General features: G+C 47.6%; 2 protein-coding genes across 8 annotated transcripts in view; one reads left to right on the top strand and one right to left on the bottom strand.

Annotated features, from left to right (window-relative positions):
* RABGAP1 (RAB GTPase activating protein 1) overlaps positions 1–19,252 on the bottom strand; it is a 189,824-nt gene that overhangs the window by 87,300 nt on the left and 83,272 nt on the right. For both annotated transcript variants that reach the window (XM_081179695.1, XM_081179696.1), the window contains exon 2: positions 13,237–13,284. The gene's annotated coding sequence lies outside the window, so the exon portion shown is untranslated. The remainder of the gene's footprint in view (positions 1–13,236; positions 13,285–19,252) is intronic.
* ZBTB26 (zinc finger and BTB domain containing 26) lies at positions 13,565–18,593 on the top strand. Of its 6 annotated transcripts, none has more exons than XM_081179795.1 (2): positions 13,565–13,688; positions 15,558–18,593. In XM_081179795.1, the coding sequence occupies exon 2, from the start codon at positions 15,568–15,570 to the stop codon at positions 16,909–16,911; it is 1,344 nt and encodes a 447-aa protein (XP_081035921.1). In that variant the 5' UTR covers positions 13,565–13,688; positions 15,558–15,567; the 3' UTR covers positions 16,912–18,593. The 6 variants fall into 6 exon arrangements, with proteins under 6 accessions (XP_081035921.1, XP_081035920.1, XP_081035916.1 ...); XM_081179794.1 differs by having other exon boundaries at positions 13,581–13,693; XM_081179790.1 differs by lacking the exon at positions 13,565–13,688 and adding an exon at positions 13,960–15,202.

Below are 19,252 nucleotides of genomic sequence, written 5' to 3' on the forward strand. Positions count from 1 at the left end.
TATTTATACACCACTTTTTCAGCCAAAAAGGCCCCCAAAGCAGCAAACAGCATGTTTTTATCCAAGTTAAAATAATTACATTAAATACTATTTCCTTTTTATTGTTGGCGTATTTTTACAGTAAACTGTTCGGATATTTTCTATTATTTTATGTGGTTTAAAAATACAGCAAAATGCCAAAAACCAGGGGTGGAAAACCGATGGCCCTCCAGATGTTGTTGGCTCACCACTCCCATCATCCCTTCCCACTGGACCATGCTGAGTGGGGCTGGTGAACATCTGAAGGGCCCACAACTTCCCCACTACTGCCCTAAACCTTAAGAAATGGCCCCTGAAGCAGGAACTGGGGCAGAGGTTGGCACACCTCATCATTTCAGCACAAGGCACTGACACAGATCTTCCAAGGGGGCAGAGAGGGGAGAGGAATGCAGCCCACAAGGCCTTTCCTTATCTTTAGTTACAGTGCTGAAACCAAGACAGAGCTGATGTCACCCACTTCACTGTCCCAACCTCCACATGGGTTTTTAATAAAGCACATTCCCAAGTTGCCCCCGCCATTCTGCTTGCTAAAAGAGAAATGGCACCATTCATCCTCATGCTAGAGATGGAATTCAGCTCCCTGGAATAACGCACTCCATGCAAAAAGTCCCAGGTTAGATTACTGGCATCTTCATCTATATCAGAGGAACTTCAGACCAATAAGCCCCAAGCAGCCCTCAGGACTTGCTGCAGGCCACACCCCTCACTGGCCCAGCTCCATGCCCTCTTTCCTTTCCTTGGCTAGAATGCAACCTCTTGCTTGCATGGATGGTGGGTGAGAAGAGGCGCTCAGGGAGTGTGTAGAAACTGCTGGCTTTTGTTTGATTGAAAACATAGCCACAAGGCCGGGGGGGGGCAGCAACACAAGAATGGGCCTTTTCTGCAGTGGCCCCCCATTTATGGAATGCTCTCCCCAGGGAGGTTTGGCTGGAGGATTCATTATACACCTTTAGGCACCAGACAAAAACATTCCTCTTCAATAAGGCCTTTGGCTGATTGGCATTCAATGCCCTTTTAAATGTGTTGTGGGAGGGAGGATTTTTGGTTTGTTTTTATTCCTATTTTTATTTATTTATCCCTCACTGCAAGAGTTACAGGGAACCAACCAGGCAGAGGGCCTTCTCGGCAGTGGACCCCCTCCCTGTGGAACACCCTCCCGTCAGGTGTCAAACATATAAACAACAAAATTTTAGAAGACATTTGAAGGCAGCCTTGTATCAGGAAGTTTTTAATGTTTGATGTTTTATTATGTTTTTATACAGTGGTACCTTGGTTCCCAAACTTAATCCGTTCTGGAATTCTGTTCCAAAACCAAAGTGCTCTAAAACCAAGGCGTGCTTTCCCATAGAAAGTAATGCAAAATGGATTAATCCATTCCAGACTTTTAAAAACAACCCCTAAAACAGCAATTTAACATGAATTTTACTATCTAACGAGACCATTGATCCATAAAATGAAAGCAATAATCAAAGTACTGTACTATAAAACAAATAAGACAGGGGCTTTTATCCATTTCTGCAGTCACACAATCAATCAATCAGTAGCTGAACTGGGTTCCCGCACAGTGACCAAAACAAGTCACAAAAACGAAGCCACAAGTTAGTCCCATAAAACGAAGAGCAAGTCACAGTCACAAAAACGAAAAAGCCACACAAACAAAAACGCAAAAAAATAGCGAAAACAAAAGCTCCAAATATCACCTCTATGTTGTGTGGGTGCTCAGGACTCAACAACCAAGAGACTCAACAGGAAGCCTCTGATTAGCAGCGGGGGACTCAGTTTACAAATGGAACACACTCAACAGGAAGCTGAACATGTTCAGCTTCCAAGGCGAAGTTCACAAACCAGAACATCTACTTCCGGGTTTGCAGCGTTCTATTTCCAAGTTGTTCATAAACTAAGGTAAAGGTACCCTTGACCATTAGGTCCAGTCGTGACCGACTCTGGGGTTGTGCGCTCATCTCACTCTATAGGCCGAGGGAGCCGGTGTTTGTCTGCAGACAGCTTCCAGGACATGTGGCCAGAATGACAAAGCCGCTTCTGGAGAACCAAAGCAGCGCACGGAAACGCCCTTTACCTTCCCGCCGGAGCGGTACCTATTTATCTACTTGCATTTTGACGTGCTTTCGAACTGCTAGATTGGCAGGAGTTCATAAACTAAGCTGTTAAAACCAAGGTACCACTGTATTTTGCTTGAAGCCATCCAGAGTAGCTCGGAAAACACAGCCAGATGGGCGGGGTATGGTGATGATAATGATTTCTGTCTTTTGTGTTTTTTATATTGTAATTTTATGTTGTGAACCGCCCTGAAATCTATGGATGTTGGGCAGTATACAAATTTTAATAATGATAATAATACAAGGTTAGGATTCGCATCTATTGATACACCAAATATTTGCCTCTGGCCACTGGCCACCACTGGTGTGGCTTGTTCAGAAGTTTCTCCAATGAGGAAATAAGGTCCTCAAGCTGAAAAATGCTTCCCACCCCCAAGCTGAATGACCCAATAACGTGGCGCTGGAATGGCACTCCGCCCAAGGCCCTGGAAAGTAAACAGCACTGAGCTAGATGGGCCATGTGACGCAGGACCCCGGTCCCCTGCCCCACCACTTCTCTAAGCTGGGCTATCACTAGGGCTGAGCGATGCCTGGCGGTCAACACTGTGATACATCAGCAGCTAAGCATTGTGATATAGCAATATGGCACAATGTCTGAAATAAGGATGGAACTAGGTAGAAGCGAACAGGATAATGTCCTGACAACTGCCACTACATAGGGATGTAAAACCGATACATTTTTATTTACATTTAACATGTTTTTACAACTGTTTTGTTATAGTACAGAGCAACAGGGGCGGCAGGAATAATGAGAGGAGTGATGACCAGCTTCACCCTTTATCCCACATCACAATTTTTTACTTTTTTTTGCGATATATCTCCAAGTTGAATACAGTGGTACCTATGGTTGTGAACAGGATCCATTCCGGATGCCCGTTCGCAACATGAGCAGAATGCAACCTGCATCTGCATGTCTGGCGATTCGTGGCTTCTGCGCATGCACGTGATGTCATTTTGCGCATCTGCGCATGTGCAAGTGGTGAAACCCAGAAGTAACCCTTTCCAGTACTTCCGGGTCACCACAGGACACAACCTGAAAACGCTCAGCCTGAAGCAAACGCAACACGAGGTATTATGAAACTGTTATCACAATGTGGACTTCAAACCAATTTTGGACAATGTATTGCTACATCGCCCATCCCTAGTTATCATGTGTCTCCCTCCAGCTTTATCAAAGGCAGAAGAGTGCTCGGAAGGGCTGCTTGGGAGATGTGATCTACCTGATTGACTCTGGCTTTCACTGATCAGAATGAGCCAGAAGACATGGCCTCCAGCTGCAGGGGAGCCTTTAAAGGCCGAGCTGCCATTGCATTTTGTTCCTAATCTCGCTGAAGGGAATCCAGTCCAGGGCTTCCAACAGGAAGCTTCACCATCCTCAGCTAAATGGACTAGCAATACCATGTTGCAGTAAATTAGCTACAGTTTATTGTGTATTATTCTGCTTGACCTGTTGCCTGCTTTTCCGTTATCTGTTATTTCTAATAAGAGATATTTCTAATAAGAGATATTTCTAATAAAATTTCACAATTGGACGAGTGATTGCCGCCCTCAGGGTTTGGGAATCCACACCACACCTAGACTGCATTGGGTTCCACACTATTGGAAGTCTAAGACTAGAGTGGAATTTACCCTATTCTCAGGGAGAAGCAGAGGGCTGGAGAGTGGGCCTTGTGCTCTGTGCAAATTGCACTGGTCCAGCATCCCAGGATTTAACAATTAATTGGCAGTTCCCAGTTTCCCTCCTTTGCTTTTGGGGTTGGTGGTGACAGCAACCACTGGGTCGGAAGGTCCAGCTGGCAGCACTGCAGGGCCGTTCTGCAGCAGCTAGGGAAGAAATGAGTTGTGAAAAGCTCTCCTGAGCATTCCACCTTCACCACAGACCAAATGGCCTAACCACACACCCCAGCTCCTCCAGGTAGAGTTCGGAATACCCACTGCTTGAAATTGCTGTTGCAGTTCAGTGCAGACAATACACTGTGTATTGATGCATCAATTGGCTGACACATTATAAGGCAGGCAGCGCTTCAAAAAACCAATACAAAATTGAGCTGGCACAACCGGCTCCTTCCTGCCTCTTTCAGACTTGGCCGTCTTCCACATTTAGGCAAAAATTCAAAAAAGGAGGGAAGGGAGTAATTACAGAAAATTGGGCAAACTAAGCTGGCATGTGGGGAGTGGGAAAGGCTTTCTCAGTTCGGGGGAGGCCGTCTCCATTGCTCCCTTCAAGTAGGAAGGCCCAGATCCAGGACCCTAGGCTCTCTCTTTCCAAAGAACTTCTTCCTGCTGTGGCTTCACCTGGGATTCACCCACTTCACAAACCTCTGGTTTCATTATCTAGGAACTCAGAAATGGGGAGGATTTTTCACTGCAGCTACTTCCACGGCTCAGCACACTTTGCATCCCATGCATACGTATTAAAAATCATCACAGTATTTCTGCAACACTTAAAAAGCTGAGGTCTGCTGCTCATGTAGTCCATGGCACTCTGACTCCCAGAGGAATGTGAAAATGAGATTTCAAGCAAGACTACAAGAGTATACGCCAAATAATTAAGATAACTTCAGACCTCCCAGAAAAGTGGAGTTTGGCACAATCACAGATGCAGCCCAAGACAAATTTAGTAAGGAAAAAAAACTTGCAAGAGACAATTGCCATGTCTCTTCCTAAGAAGATCTAAACAAGTTATGGTATTTCCAGATCACTCAGAGAGCTAAGGGTTGGGAGGGACTCCAGTTTTCAGATGTTTTAACATTTAACTACATTTTCCTCCTTGGACAGAGAAAATCCGCTTGTCCTTTATTCACATACATGAATCAAATGGGAAAGGGATGTAGCCAGGGTCATGCCTCGCCGCGGGCCGAATAAAAGCTTCATTTCCATGTGTGTGCATACATATATAAGGCACACATTCATATACAAACCTTGCCCCAAGAATAGTCCAATTCAGCAAGCTAAATGTATTCGCCTTTTCATTTTGCTCCTGCCTGCAACAGGGAGGGGCCAGGAGTACAGTGGTACCATGAGTTACAGACGCTTCAGGTTACAGACTCCGCTAACCCAGAAACAGTACATTGGGTTAAGAACTTTACCTCAAGATAAGGTGGTGCAGCAGCAGCAGGAGGCCCCATTAGCTAAAGTGGTACCTCAGGTTAAGAACAGTTTCAGGTTAAGAACGGACCTCCGGAACGAATTAAGTACGTGACCAGAGGTACTACTGTACAGTCATACCTCAGGTTGAGCGTGTTCGAGTTGCGCTCCGCGGCAACCTGGAAGTAACGAAGCACGTCACTTCCGGGTTTCGTCGCTCGCGCATGCGCAAACGCTCAAAATGACGTCACGCGCATGCACGGAAGAGGCAAAATGCGACTCGCGCACGCACAGATGCACCGTCACGTCTTACGTTCGCTTCAGGATGCGAATGGGACTCTGGAACGGATCCCGTTCGCATCCCGAGGTACCACTGTACTCAACACTCCAGCTACCTTACTGATAACAGACTTGCAGCTAATCCAAACCAAGAGAGCTAAACCAAATACAGCAGTTGTTCCTTAGAATAATTTCTGGAGGCTGACACAAGTTCAAAACTAGGGCAAACATCCACCCACACGATCTTGCACCCTCAAATAGCTGCACCCCAAAGAAAGGAGGGTTTCTCAAGAAAAACACCCTTCCTGTGCCCCTTCCAATAAATAACAAAGACAGAGGTCTAGATTTCATAGCACTGCATCAGCAAGAAGAAGCTGGTGATACCAAATTATTTTTATACCCCTTGAAGCTTGGGATTTCTCCCAGGCTCTTTGGAGACCACAAAAGAAACAAGCAGCCAGAAGCAGCCAGCCAGATAAGACTATGGAACGCTGCCTTCTCCAAAAGTTCCTGCTTTTGAGGTTTTTAATTCCTCTCCCCAGGCAGATTTTCTGATTTCAGCAGCTACGTAAAGGAGGAATAAAAGCCGGTTCCTTGACAATTTGAGATATACCACATTGGCAGGACCAGCAATCTGTCAGAAGGTACAATATCCAACAATAGCATTCCATCTATTAAAACCCAGGCCAGAGATCTTGATTCAAAGATTTTTCTGAGTCCTCCTTTAAAGGGAGAATACAAAAGGACAGACAGCATTTGGCCCACCAAGGCTCTCTCCCTCAACAAGTTTATTTTCTCAACAGCTGGCAAGACAGGTCATTGTTTCCACAGGTAGTTACACCATCTTTGGGACAGGTCATCTTCTGTGCCAATACCAATAAACTTCAGCTTCAAAGGTAGGTCTAACATTTTTTGCATATACCATAGAAATACAATGCCTCTTCAACCCAGCAGTAAAGTCTGACCCAGCACAGTTGCAGCCATCCTTCAATGTGAGTAATCAGCACAATAGTTTTGTTCATTTTTATCCGAGAAAAGTGGCACACCAAAGAAGCAGTAAAGCATCTTTTTTTTATTAAATAAAAAATAAAAATAAAAGTTTGCTTTTCACATTGCCCAATCACCCTTCAGCTGGAGAATAAAGATTTCTTGCTGAACAAGAAAGAGGATCCACCACTCAGTCTGAGAAGCCACAAAAACACAAAGATTCTGGGCTAAGAATTCAGGCCCCAGAACCTTTGCAAGTCATTTTGAAAGGGGAAATGGCATGCTTCAGCCACCCAGGAGAGAAATTCAGATTTCCCTATCCAGTCTTGTAAGTGAACAACAACAATAAGCGATCATGCAGTTTTTGGCACATGCTGAAAACTTACGTGTTTACTGAGGCCTTTGCTATCAAGTATACCAACCACTTGTCAGAACTATTCTAGTTAAACGGAGTCTTGAAACGCTGCTGGATTTATTATTTTATCTTTGTATTTTCAATGGATTCTACTGTAAGCCACCTTGGAATACTCTTCATAATAGACAAGATATTTATTTAATTTACTAGCTGGCTAGAGACTGCCCAAGAAGGGAGAACATCCCTCCTGCATTTCTCTGCTGGATGTGGAGAAGGGGGGGGGGAGTTCTCACCTTCTTGCTTGCCATGCTAGATGTAAAGAGGGGCTTAACATGTCAGCTTTCCTCTGCTAGTCCACTTACCCACCTGTATAAAGCTCTGTGCTGTCTCAAAAGGAGCATATAAATACAAGGCTGACTCAATAGGAAACTAAGTACAAATACGGGCATTCAGACCAATTAGACTTTAATCTTAAAATCTTGAGGATTAGTAAATAGCCCAAGTGCTACTATTAGGCTCTCTTCCAACTTTTTTGTTGGGGGGGGGTCACTACATGGCCACAACAGTGTCATCGGCAACAGAAGATAGTGGCCAAACATGGTGGCAGTCAAAGATCCCAGAGAATTTGACATTCTCTTCTTAATGTGTATTCTAAGCCTCATGTTGAGAAGCAGAAAAATACATGGGAGACAATATTTGGATATAACCTACATATATGACAATAAAACAAGCAGTTTTTGTGGGAGAGGGGTGTGTGATCATCATTGTTGCCATTTATTTAGACAGTTCCACATACATGCATAGCAGGGCTAATGGTACCTTCCAGATTTTGTGGACCATAACTCCTATCAGCATGTCCAATAGTCATGGATTATTAGAAATGTAGTCCACCAACTTCTGGAGGGAACAAACTGGCTACCTCTGCTTGAGTGCAACAAAGATTATAGGTCCCTGTCCTGAAGACCTTGCAATTCTGTTCAACTACTAAGATTCCATTTGGTTTCAGCAGGGAATGAGAACCGCAACGTCCTAAAGGGTTGTAGCACTACATAACTCAATACACAGCGATATATATAACTATATATGCACACTATATATGGCACCCTTTCCAAACCTGGTGGACTCCAGGTGATTTTGGACTGCAACCCCCACAGGTATGCTACCCAAGGAAGGTGGGAGTTATAGCCCAACAACACCGGGCAGGAAAAGCTTGAAGTTCTTTCTTGTTTAATTTTAAGATGCTAAATTAGGTTAGGTTACTTACAGCACTTCTGTATGGCTTGATTTTTTGTGTTCATTAATATTATAGTTGTCCCTAATTGTTCTTAATGGGTTTTTTTGAGTTATAATTATTGTTCATTTGGTATGTTGTGAGCCACTTTGAGGTCCACTGTGGAAAAACTGCATACAAATAAACTGATGATGAACTACAGGCTCCGCTCCAGAGATGGACCTAAAAAAAATTGACAACTCTTTGGACTCTCTGGTTGGTGTTTCAAACTAAAAGTATTTCCCAGGGCAGGCCACTTCAAAACAGTGATACAAGAATTTCATTGACACACACTGCTGAAGACTGTCTGGGGCATAAATCAGGAGAAAGCAATGTTACATTACATTTATTTGTTTTTTATAACCTTCACTCAAGGCTATAAAACAGGATACAAGTATTATAAATAAATAGTAATTCTCTGGATGCCAATTACTTCTCAGAAACTCTGGGTCACAGTTGAAGCTTTCAATAATCTAAGGCAGGGCTTCCCAAACTTCAGTCCCCAGACTTTTTGGACTACAGTTCCCATCATCCCTGACCGTTGGTCCTGCTAGCTAGTGATGGTGGGAGTTGTGGTCCAAAAACAGCTGGAAACCCAAATTTGGGAAACTGTGGTCTAAGGAATTAGTGATCATCAGACTATGCTGAAAATTGTCAAAGCCTTCTTTTGTATGAACTTCAAAAAGCAATCAGTTTCAATGCATAGCAGCAGACACAGAGCTCCTGGGACACATCAGTGTATACACATTTGCTATCATACTTCATCTACAAACAAGACCAAATATCCAACCTCCCTTTTATTCTTCTTTAGTTGCACAGTCTGTTTTTAGTTTTTTGCAATTTCTTGAACCATTGTGAAATGTCAAATATTCTAGAATTTCCCTGTTCTTTTGTTAACCTTTGAAAACCACATTAAACACACCCTTTTTAAAAAGATTTTGCAATGGGGTGAGCAAGCAAGCAGGCAGGCAGGCAGGCATATAACAAGGCCAAAGTTGAGCACTTTTTATGTCCCCTTGATCTCACTGGGGACAGACTGGTCATTGTGCTTAACTCCTCCACTGAAAAAAAATGCAAGTCTAAAATGCTTGGGTTTGGCTGGATTGTGGTCCATGAGTTCTGCCTCTCCCTGCCATCACAACCAATTTCTTTCCAGTATTATGCTGTAGCACTCTTAGTTATGTACACTGTATTGCGGGACCAAGAAGCTGGTGCTCAAGCTACACAAACACTCCCTGTCCTTTATCAAAGGAGTTACAGCCTGCAATCAGGTAATTCTAAGCATAACATGCTCCTCCAACTAAGCCAGCATAGCAAATGCCTCAGGGGGTGGGGCAGTGGCAGGCAGATGGCTGTGGTGTCAACTTATTTTCATTCTCCCTCCCTCCCCCACGCCTTTGCAGTGTGTGTCTTGTGTATGTGCACTGTTCTAATTCCGGTTCAGTTCCTCTCTTAAAACTTCTTCTAAAACAAACACCAAATGCCAAATCAGATATATACAGGAATAAAAGACAACAAGTTTACTGTTTTTCACCACTCCCTCTTGTAAAAGTCAGAAAAACCTCGTTCTTTCCCCAACCACACAATATTGTTGCCAAACCAGTACTAATCTTGTGCTGGCTAAGTTTATCCCCTCACACACACTTGCATGGATAAAGCCTTTGTATTCCTAACACAGCCCAGGGACTTCTGGGGTGCACACACCTTTGCAGCTTCACTTCTCCCTCCTACAGCAATCGGATTGTCAACAGCCCAGCAACACACACACACCCCTCTCCACCCCATCCTAGCTTTGTAAGCGAACACCCTACAGAAACTATAGAAGCAAGCATGAGTGCTTCATCCCACAGACCTGGCTACCATCATGGTGTTGTTTCATTTGAAGCAGATCAGCTCTAAAACACCTTCAGATAAATTTTATGGACTCCCATGTAGCTGAAAGGAGAAGGGCCAAGAAACAGAGAGGAGTGGGGCATGAAACCAGACTACACGGGCCAGTCTTTGTCAACCTGCTGCCCTCCAGATGTTTTGGGCTGTAACTCGCTTCAGTCCCAGCCAGCATGGCCACAATGACTGGGACTGATGGGAATTGCAATCCAAAACATGTGGAGGATACCAGGTTGGCAAACAATACCATAGATGTTGACATCTAACCACCACGAAGGAAAACCATCTCAAGAACCTCCCTATTCTCCTGTCTTCACCTACAAGAGAAAAACATGGCACCCTATGCTTCAAAACTCCCTGCATACTGAGATAAAGCAGACATCTTCACTGTACTCTTTCTGGCATCTACTAAAAACATTCCTGTTTAGAAAAGCCCACCCAGATGCCTAGAAAGTTGAGGTGATTTTAATTTGCTTTAGTATTCTAACTTTTGTATGTATTGAAGAGGGGTTGTAAATTTTTCTTGATTTTACAGTGGTACCTTGGTTTTCGAACTTAATCGATTCATTCCAGGAGTCCGTTTGACTCCCAAAACCGTTCAAAAACCAAGGCATGGCTTCCGATTGGCTGCAGGAGCTTCCTGCACTCAAGCAGAAGCTGCATCAGACATTCGACTTCCGAAAAACGTCTGCCAACCAGAACACTTACTTCCGGGTTTGCTGCATTCAGGAGCCAATTTGTTCGGCAACTAAGCCATTCGAGAAGCAAGGTACGAGTGTACTGTTTTATCTTTTGTAAACCACTTTGAAGCTTTTAAAGCAGTGTGTAAATTTTATTACATAAATAAATACAAAATCCAAGATAAATATTTTTTCAATCAGCTTTTCCTAAGGATTTGGCAAAGCTCTGCAATCCTCCTCCATTTGGGACAACACTAGGTCAGCAGCCCAAATCTTCTAACTTCCATGGTTCCCCTCAATCAAGGTACAGAATGAGGGTCTGAGCTGAGAAGATCCATGAGTTAAGAGCTCAAGCTATCAACTCACCATTACATGAGTAGTCAGTACCAGCCTACATCTCAGGGCCTTTTATGCATATGACACATACAGAGATGTTACTGTACAGTTATACCTCATGTTCCGTCTGCTTCAAGTTATGTCTTTTCAAGTTGCGCCCCGCGGCAATCCGGATGTACCAGAATGGTTACTTCCGGGTTTTGCTGCTTGTGCATGTGCAGAAGCGCTAAATCGTGCTTTGCACGTGCACAGAAACACTAAATCGCCCTTTGCGCAGACGTGGCACTTCTGGATACGAACGCTTCGAGTTGCGGATGTGCTTCCAGGACAGATTACGTCCGCAACTCGAGGTTCCACTGTACTGAAAAAGGCCCCCAATTAAAACCCCAGCTGCAGCATCACTGGCTACCTTTATGAAGGCTACTTTTCTCTCAGTCTTCCCCACAATACACATACTTACACTGCAGAGCTACTCAAACCAGCATAACTTACAGGGCTGTTCTGTGGACTATTAACCCAAAACCTCATATCATGGACACCAAAATATTGCCTGAGACAAAGAAACGCAGCTACGGAAATTTTACTGCACTTGTCTCAGGTACTTTTTAGTTGAAACACAACACAAACAGCCACTATATTGTTATCACTGCTAATAATACTGTGTCATGATTATTATTTTCGGTATCATCAATAACAACAAAAACAACAACCCAGTTTATTCTGTAAATTTAACTTTCACTTTTCCTCCAAGGAGCTCAAAGCAGCAAACAGGGGCCTACTCCCCTCCCCCTGCTTTTATGCTCACAACAATCCTGTGAAGTAGGTCAGGCTGAGAAAGAGAACGACTGGCCCAAGGTTGCCCACTGTGTTTTATGACTGAAAGGGGACTTGAACTTGGGCCTCACCACTTCTCATGCGATACTCTCCACCACACTGGAGTCTTTGGGAATGGTGAGACAGCACAGAGAACATGCAACACCAAAGCAACACCAGGTGTTGGCAGGAGCAACAGGAGCACCCCAACACAACTGCAAATATTTTATTTTTATTTAACATCATTTGTATGCCAAATTATGAGGCCCTTCTTTGTGTGCCCGCTCCAAGAGAGCATTATCATGACAACAGCAGTAGCTTTTATGTCAGGAATGCAGAACTTGGTGTCCTCCATAAATTGCTGTACACCAACTCCCATCAGCCCCACCCAGCAATGTGGTCAAGAATGATAGGAGTTACCAGCACAGGATTTAGGTGCGGGTGGTTCCGCCGCATAGGAAGGTGAGCCGAAGGGGTGCAAAATAATAATATGAATGCCTACATTTATAGGGGTATCTACTGAGAAGATCCATAAAAAGCAACTGTACAAAGAGGAATTATTGTTAAAATAAGTAATATAAGGAAGATTTTGTTACACTCCAGCAGCAGGAATCCACATAGGGGTTGTAGCCAAGCAAGAAAGGATTGCAGAACCTGAAAGCATTTAGTTTGGAGAAAATGTGACCAAGGGGTGACATGACAAACGTTTGTAAGTGTTATGCATGGGCCAAATTTATCAACCCAAACCCTGCAATTGTCACCTGTGCCTCCGCTGCGAGAGATCCAGAGGGTGGTGGCAACAACAGAACGGTCCTTTTCTGTGGTGGCTCCCCGTTTATGGGATGCTCTCCCATAAACTCCCTGGCAGCATCGTTATACACCTTTAGGTGCCGTGGGGGGGGGGGGGGGACCTTCTTCAACAGGCCTTGAGCTTACTGACATCCTATATCCTTGGAAAGGGGTTTGTTGGAATTGGGGCGGGGGGGGGGGTTACTGGTCTGTTTTGTTCTTGTCATTACGCATTTTGTGCTTTAACCTTTCACTTCCATGCTGTGAACCGCCCTGGAATTAACGGATGTAGGACGGCACATACATGTCATAGCTACCCATAATAATAAATAATGGAGAGCCGGCCCCCAGCCCCACCCACCCCTCGATCCCTGAGACCAGGGAGGGCTAAGCGCCCGGCCAGCCGCTGTTTCCACACAGAGGAGCGACGACCCTCCCGGGGGTGAGGCGCCCGAGGGCGGCGGCTGCTTCTCCCTCCCTCCCTCCCTGCCGCCGCCGCCCCCCCGGCCGGCCCAGCCCCGGATCCCCTCAGGGGCGGCCAGCGCCCTCCCGCCCCACAGCCCCGCTCCGGTACGGGCTGGGCGGCGCCCGGCTTACCCTCTCGAAGGCCTCCGTCTGCCTCCTCGGGCAGCGGGAAGAGGAGGAGCAGCAGCAGCAGCGCAGCAGCCGCCGCCGCCGCCACCGCCGGGCCTCAGTCGGGCCGCCTCGCAACCTCGATCCCGCCCCCCGCCTCCGCCTCCTTCCCCGCCTTCCGCCCTCACGTGACCGGGGCTCGGCCGGAAGACGGGCGCCCGGCCACTTCCGGCTCCCGGGGCTTCCGGTCCCGCCCCCCCGTCCCGTCCTCTTCCTTAGCAACCCGTCTATCCCTCTCCTCTCTGGAAAGAAAGAAGCGGCGCCGGAAGTGGGGCTGCGGGGGGGGGTTGCGGGGATTCAAGCTTCCGGTGGCGGAGGAGGAGGAGGTGGCGGAGGAGCTCCGCTGGCCGCGCGGTCCTTCCCGCGCCCCTCGGGCCAGCCCCGTGGCTGCGCCGCCTGGGGGAGGCGGAGAGGAGGTGGGGTGAGGCTGGGGGTCTGTGGGGGGCCGGCGATCCTCCCCGCTTGCTCCCGTCCCAGCCGTTGGCTGGTGGAACTCGCGGCCACTAGACCCGACGGAGGTTGTCCCACCTCAGGAGCGCTCCGATTGCGGGTGGGGGGGGCGTTACGAGGCGGAGCCCAGCTGACCATCGCCCTCCGCATTCATGACAGCGGTCCGCCGCCGCCGCCGTTTTTCTTCTCCGTAAATCAGCTGGAGGTTGAGAGGCGTGGTTTGGCTAAAAGGAGGGAGTGGGGACGTGGGGGTCGCGGAGTGGGACTTGAGGGTGGTGGTTGTTTTGACAGCGCGTTTAATGTGGACGGGAGAGCTGCTGCTGCTGCTGCTGCAGCGCTGCTTCTGGTCTTCCTATAATAGGCATCTGGTTGGTGGCCGTGAGGACAGAGGCTGGGCTAGATAACCTCCTCACTCACACTGCGCCTGATTCACCTGCGAGGCTATTCTTCACCCCAACGTGGGTGGCTTTAAAAGGGGACTGGACGGATTCACAGAGGAGATAATGCTGTCAACCACAATGGCTATGTTCTGCGTCCTGGTCTGAGACAGTAAATGCTCCTGAATGCCAGGTGCTGGAACCATAGGAGGGAAGACTGCAGCCTTTGTGCTCGGGTCCTGCTTGCGGGTTTCCCTTTTTCGTCCTCCTACTGTGAGGGCAGGTCACTGGACTGAGTTGGCCACTAGCCTGATCCTGCAGGCTCTTCCTATGCTCGTGTTTTGCCCCTGGGCAGTGATGGCCACTAATTTGGATGGCTTTTAAAGAGAATTAGCTGAATTCATGGAGGAGATAAGCTACTGTCAATGGCTGCTGAGCAGGATAGCTCTGTTCCACCTCCTTGATGGGAGGCGATAATGCTTCTGAATTCTTCTAGCTGCTGGAAACCATGGGAGGGGAGAGTGTTCTTGCACTCATGTTCTGGTATCTGGTTGGTCACTGTGAGAACAGGTTGCTGGATTAGATGGACCACTGACCTTATCCAGCAGGCTCTTCTTATGTTTGTGAGTGAGTACTGTAGTGATCCTCTCTTCTCAGTGTTGAATTTGAAAGAGCCAAAGTACAGTCACGTGAGGAGCTGGTGACCTTCAAGAAGGCGTCTGTGTATCTTTCTGGGGAGGAGTGGGTTCAGCTGGTACCTTCTGTGTGCAAAGCAGGTCCTCTATCTCTGAGTTGTGGCCTCAGCACCATCCCACACCAGCTGTGTCATCAAGGGCCATTTAGTCCAGCCCCCTGCAGTGCAATAATCACAGCTAAGGAATACCTGACAAGTGGCTGTCCAGCCTCCCTTTCAAAACCTCCAGTGAAGAGGTTGATGCCTTTGCCTTTTTCGGTGCTTAATGTCATTGGTAGGTTTAGGATGAAATGGTGCATCTGTGCTGCTTTGATTGCTCAGAAACACCTCCCCACCCCCCACAGTTATTATGTTTATTTTCCATTTTGTTTCTTTGTAAGGCTGGATTCCTGTACACGCTTATCCGAGGGTAAGCTCCACTGAACTTAGTAAGACTTATTCCTGAGTAAATGCATTCGCGGTTGCACTGCAAATAACCTAATTTCTAAGGTACTTTCCAACAGCTAATGTGATTTCCACAGTCCAGTCACTTCTTTCAGCAATATTGGGTTTGGGACAAGCAGGGAAACTGAGAAAACAGTAATTATTGTGATGATGTGATCATTACGAGAGCTACAGGGGAAGAAAGTGGCAGGCCTCTGATCATGGTCGTAGATCACCACTGTGTTTCTGATGTCTGAATCTTTTTTGGTTTAAAGCTAGTACAGTCTTGAAACTATTTCTTTCTGTGGCATTCACAGTATTCATCCACTTGCCCCTTTCAGGTTTGTCAACATGACCAAGAGAACTGATAGCCTCCACTTCCAGTTCGACAACTATGGGGACTCCATGCTGCAAAAAATGGACAAGCTGAGGGAAGAGAAGAAGTTCTGTGATGTCACGGTCCACATAGACAACCTTGAGGTTCACGGCCACAAAATAGTCTTTGCTGCTGGCTCCCCTTTCCTAAGGGATCAGTTCCTGCTGAATGACTCCAAGGAAGTGAAAATCTCCATCCTCCAGAGTTCGGAGGTTGGGAGGCAGCTGCTTCTGTCCTGCTACACTGGTGTCCTGGAGTTTCCCGAGATGGAGTTAGTGAACTACCTGACGGCGGCTAGCTTTCTTCAGATGAGCCACATTGTGGAGCGCTGCACACAGGCCCTGTGGAAATTCATCCGGCCAAAACATCAGCTTGAAAACAAGGAGGAGGGGAAGCAGCCGCAGCAGACTGACTCTTCAGAGCCAAACGAGTGCCCAAGGATGGGGAGTAAGGAGGAGGAGGAGGAAGATGACTCCTTGCTTCCAGACTCTCCATGCATCCAACCCTCTGAAGACAGCCTGGACATGGACGATAGCGACATCCAAATTGTGAAGGTGGAGTCCATTGGGGAGGTTGCAGAGGTCAGAAGCAAGAAGGACCAGAACCAGTTTATTTCCTCAGAGCAGCAGAACAGCCTCCACTCATCAGAGCCTCAGCACTCCCTCATCAATTCCACGGTGGAGAACCGAGCTGGTGACCTGGAGCAAGGCCAACTCCACAACTACACCCTCTCGTACATGGGGGGAGACAGCCTCATCATGGCTTCCAAAGACATGTTTGGCACCAGCAACCGGGGGGTGGACAAAGGCCTTCAGTGGCACCACCAGTGCCCCAAGTGCACACGTGTTTTCCGGCATCTGGAGAACTACGCCAACCACTTGAAGATGCACAAGCTTTTCATGTGCCTGCTGTGCGGCAAGACCTTCACACAGAAGGGCAACTTGCACCGGCACATGCGGGTGCATGCGGGCATCAAGCCCTTCCAGTGCAAGATCTGTGGGAAGACCTTCTCGCAGAAGTGCTCCTTACAGGACCATCTCAACCTGCACAGTGGGGACAAGCCCCACAAATGCAACTACTGTGACATGGTTTTTGCCCACAAGCCCGTCCTTAGGAAGCACCTCAAGCAGCTCCATGGCAAGAACAGCTTTGACAACGCCAATGAGAGGAATGTCCAGGACATTGCCGTGGATTTTGACTCCTTCAGCTGCAGCTCAGGCACAGACTCAAAAGGCTGCCAGCAGGCCGAGCCCAGTCAGGTGCTGGACACCAGGAAACTGGCACAGGCAGTGCTCAGTTTGCGGAGTGAAAGCGCCTGAGTGAGTTGAAATGGGTGATGGAGCACCTCTCTGTGAGCATTGGGACAGGAAGAGCCGTGAAGAGCTGCTTCAGGCTTTGGACTTGGGTATCAGCCTAAGACAGGAGTGCCTGGTGTGCTCTGGTCCAGGGGGTCACGAAGAGTCGGGCACGACTAAACGACTAAACAACAACAACATCAGCCCAAGAGGCTCTGCTGGATGGGCTGTGGGGGCTGAACTGAAAATTGTAGCAAGTCTTGTGCCCTAGAGTGGTTTGATGTGTTTGGTGACTCCAAGTGTCTTTGTCCCTAGTGTGGAAAGAACAGAGGCATAAGCCTGCCTCCTTTGATATTTAGGTAAGGCAGCGCTGGGTGGCCCCCTTTTTTTGAAGGGTAGTTGAATTGTACCTCCAAGAAGCAGTTACCAGTTTGTGGGCTAAAGGAGTAAATACAGACATACCCTGTGATAGATATGTTTTTCAACGGGGGGAGGGGGGGTTTTGAGTTCTTATGGGGAGAAAGCACTGGATAATTATAAGCTCTTAATATTTGTTAGTCCATCTGTGATTTTTTAAAACTGTATTGTTTAACATTGAATACTTGCCTTCTGTTCTTCTTACCCTCTAGCTGACCATTTTCCCCCCTAAACTTGTTTGACTGTTGTGAGTGAAGTCGCTTTCCTGATTTAAAATGGGTGAAGGCTGCTGCTACAGAATAGGGCAATCGCCTCTGTGCCTCTGCCCAGGCTGAGTTCCTGTCCCCAACAACCCAACCCACCCTTTGTGGAAAGTATGTGCTTAGACTAGAAAGGCTAAACTTGCATGCCCCAGTTGTCTTTGTTTTCTTCTGGGCCTTTCTCTCATGTTGTTCCTCTAATCGGAAGTGGCATCCGTTTTTCTGTCTAGCGGCCTGCCAGGCTCCCCCCTCTTCTGCTTTGTGTGGCTTCCAGGCATGCTCCTGGAGCCTCCCTTTGCCACATCTGACTATTCCTGTCCTCGCCTGCAGTGTCTCTTTGTTTCCTTTACCTCCTCAGTCCTTGACCTCACCCTCAAGCCCTTCCTTCCATGACACTGACTGCAAGCTCTTGGGCCTGGGCCAGGATCTCACCCTGCATTGTGGATGCTGCTTGGAATCCTGTAGGCACTTGTGAGATAATTCAGATGTCCTGTTACAGGTGGCGAGGTGGGTGGAGTTGGCATAACTGGCCCCCTACCACACCTCCAAGACATCAGAGCTCTTAAAGGTGCAGGAACCCAAGGTGGTTAGCAGATTGTTACCTCCCAAGCTGACTTTGGGATTACACCTGTGAGGAGGGAAGAACGCTTGAGCAGTCAAATAATGGTTAAATATTTATTTATTGTGAGTTATAGCATCAGCGTCACCCTGCAGTCAGGCCTGTATAGCAGGATAGGAGTCTCTTTCAGGCCGACCCTGGGCTACCTGTCCCTCTGCACCATTCTCTTTGCAGACTACTCTGGCTTGAGAGCTGGAAGCAGGAAATGGAACAGGGATTCTCTTGAGGGAGTCTCTCTCACTGCTGTTGTGAGGCTGAACTGCAAGGGAGGGTGACACGTGCTGCCATGACTTGGAAGGAATAGCATTCAATTTTGCATAAAGCTGAGGGGGCTGTGCCCCAGGCGCACAGTTTGGGGGGCACAAACCAGCCCCCTCCCCACATAGATCCCCATTGCAGCCTGCTGGTGGCGGGAGCTGCATACCAGGAAGGGTGAAGATGACCTTCCCCATGCTTCATGCAGCACACAAGCACTCTCCCATCCACTGCTGGAGGCCCCCAACCGGTGGACCAGTGCTTCTGCACCTCCTGCCCCCACTTTGCGCTCAAGCGCTCTCCCGGCGGGGGCAGGAGGCGCAGAGAGTGAAGAGCACCCTCCACGCCTCACCTGGACTGCATGCGCTGTTCCTCGCCTGGGGCCTCTGCTGGCATCTGCCCACAGGAGCCACATCCACTCATTCTTGGTGCCATGAGAAGTAAAAAGGAAAGCAGGAGAGTGCCACAAGCTGAGACCCCCTCCCGCCCCCCACACCTTGTTTGTCCTCCCATCCTCTTTGGCCAAGTTCACACATACAGTGGTACCTCGGGTTAAGTACTTAACTCGTTCTGGAAGTCCGTTCTTAACCTGAAACTGTTCTTAACCTGAAGCACCACTTTAGCTAACGGGGCTGCCACCGCCACACAATTTCTCTTCTCATCCTGAAGCAAAGTTCTTAACCCAAGGTCCTATTTCTGGGTTAGCAGAGTCTGTAACCTGAAGCATCTGTAACCCAAGGTACCACTGTAATACTAAGCCAAGCTATGACTTAAATGTGAATGAGAGAGTGTCTAGGTATTCACAGCAAAAGCT

This window comes from Podarcis bocagei (genome assembly GCF_964188305.1).
Source record: "Podarcis bocagei genome assembly, chromosome: Z".
NCBI classification, from domain to species: Eukaryota; Metazoa; Chordata; class Lepidosauria; order Squamata; family Lacertidae; genus Podarcis; species Podarcis bocagei.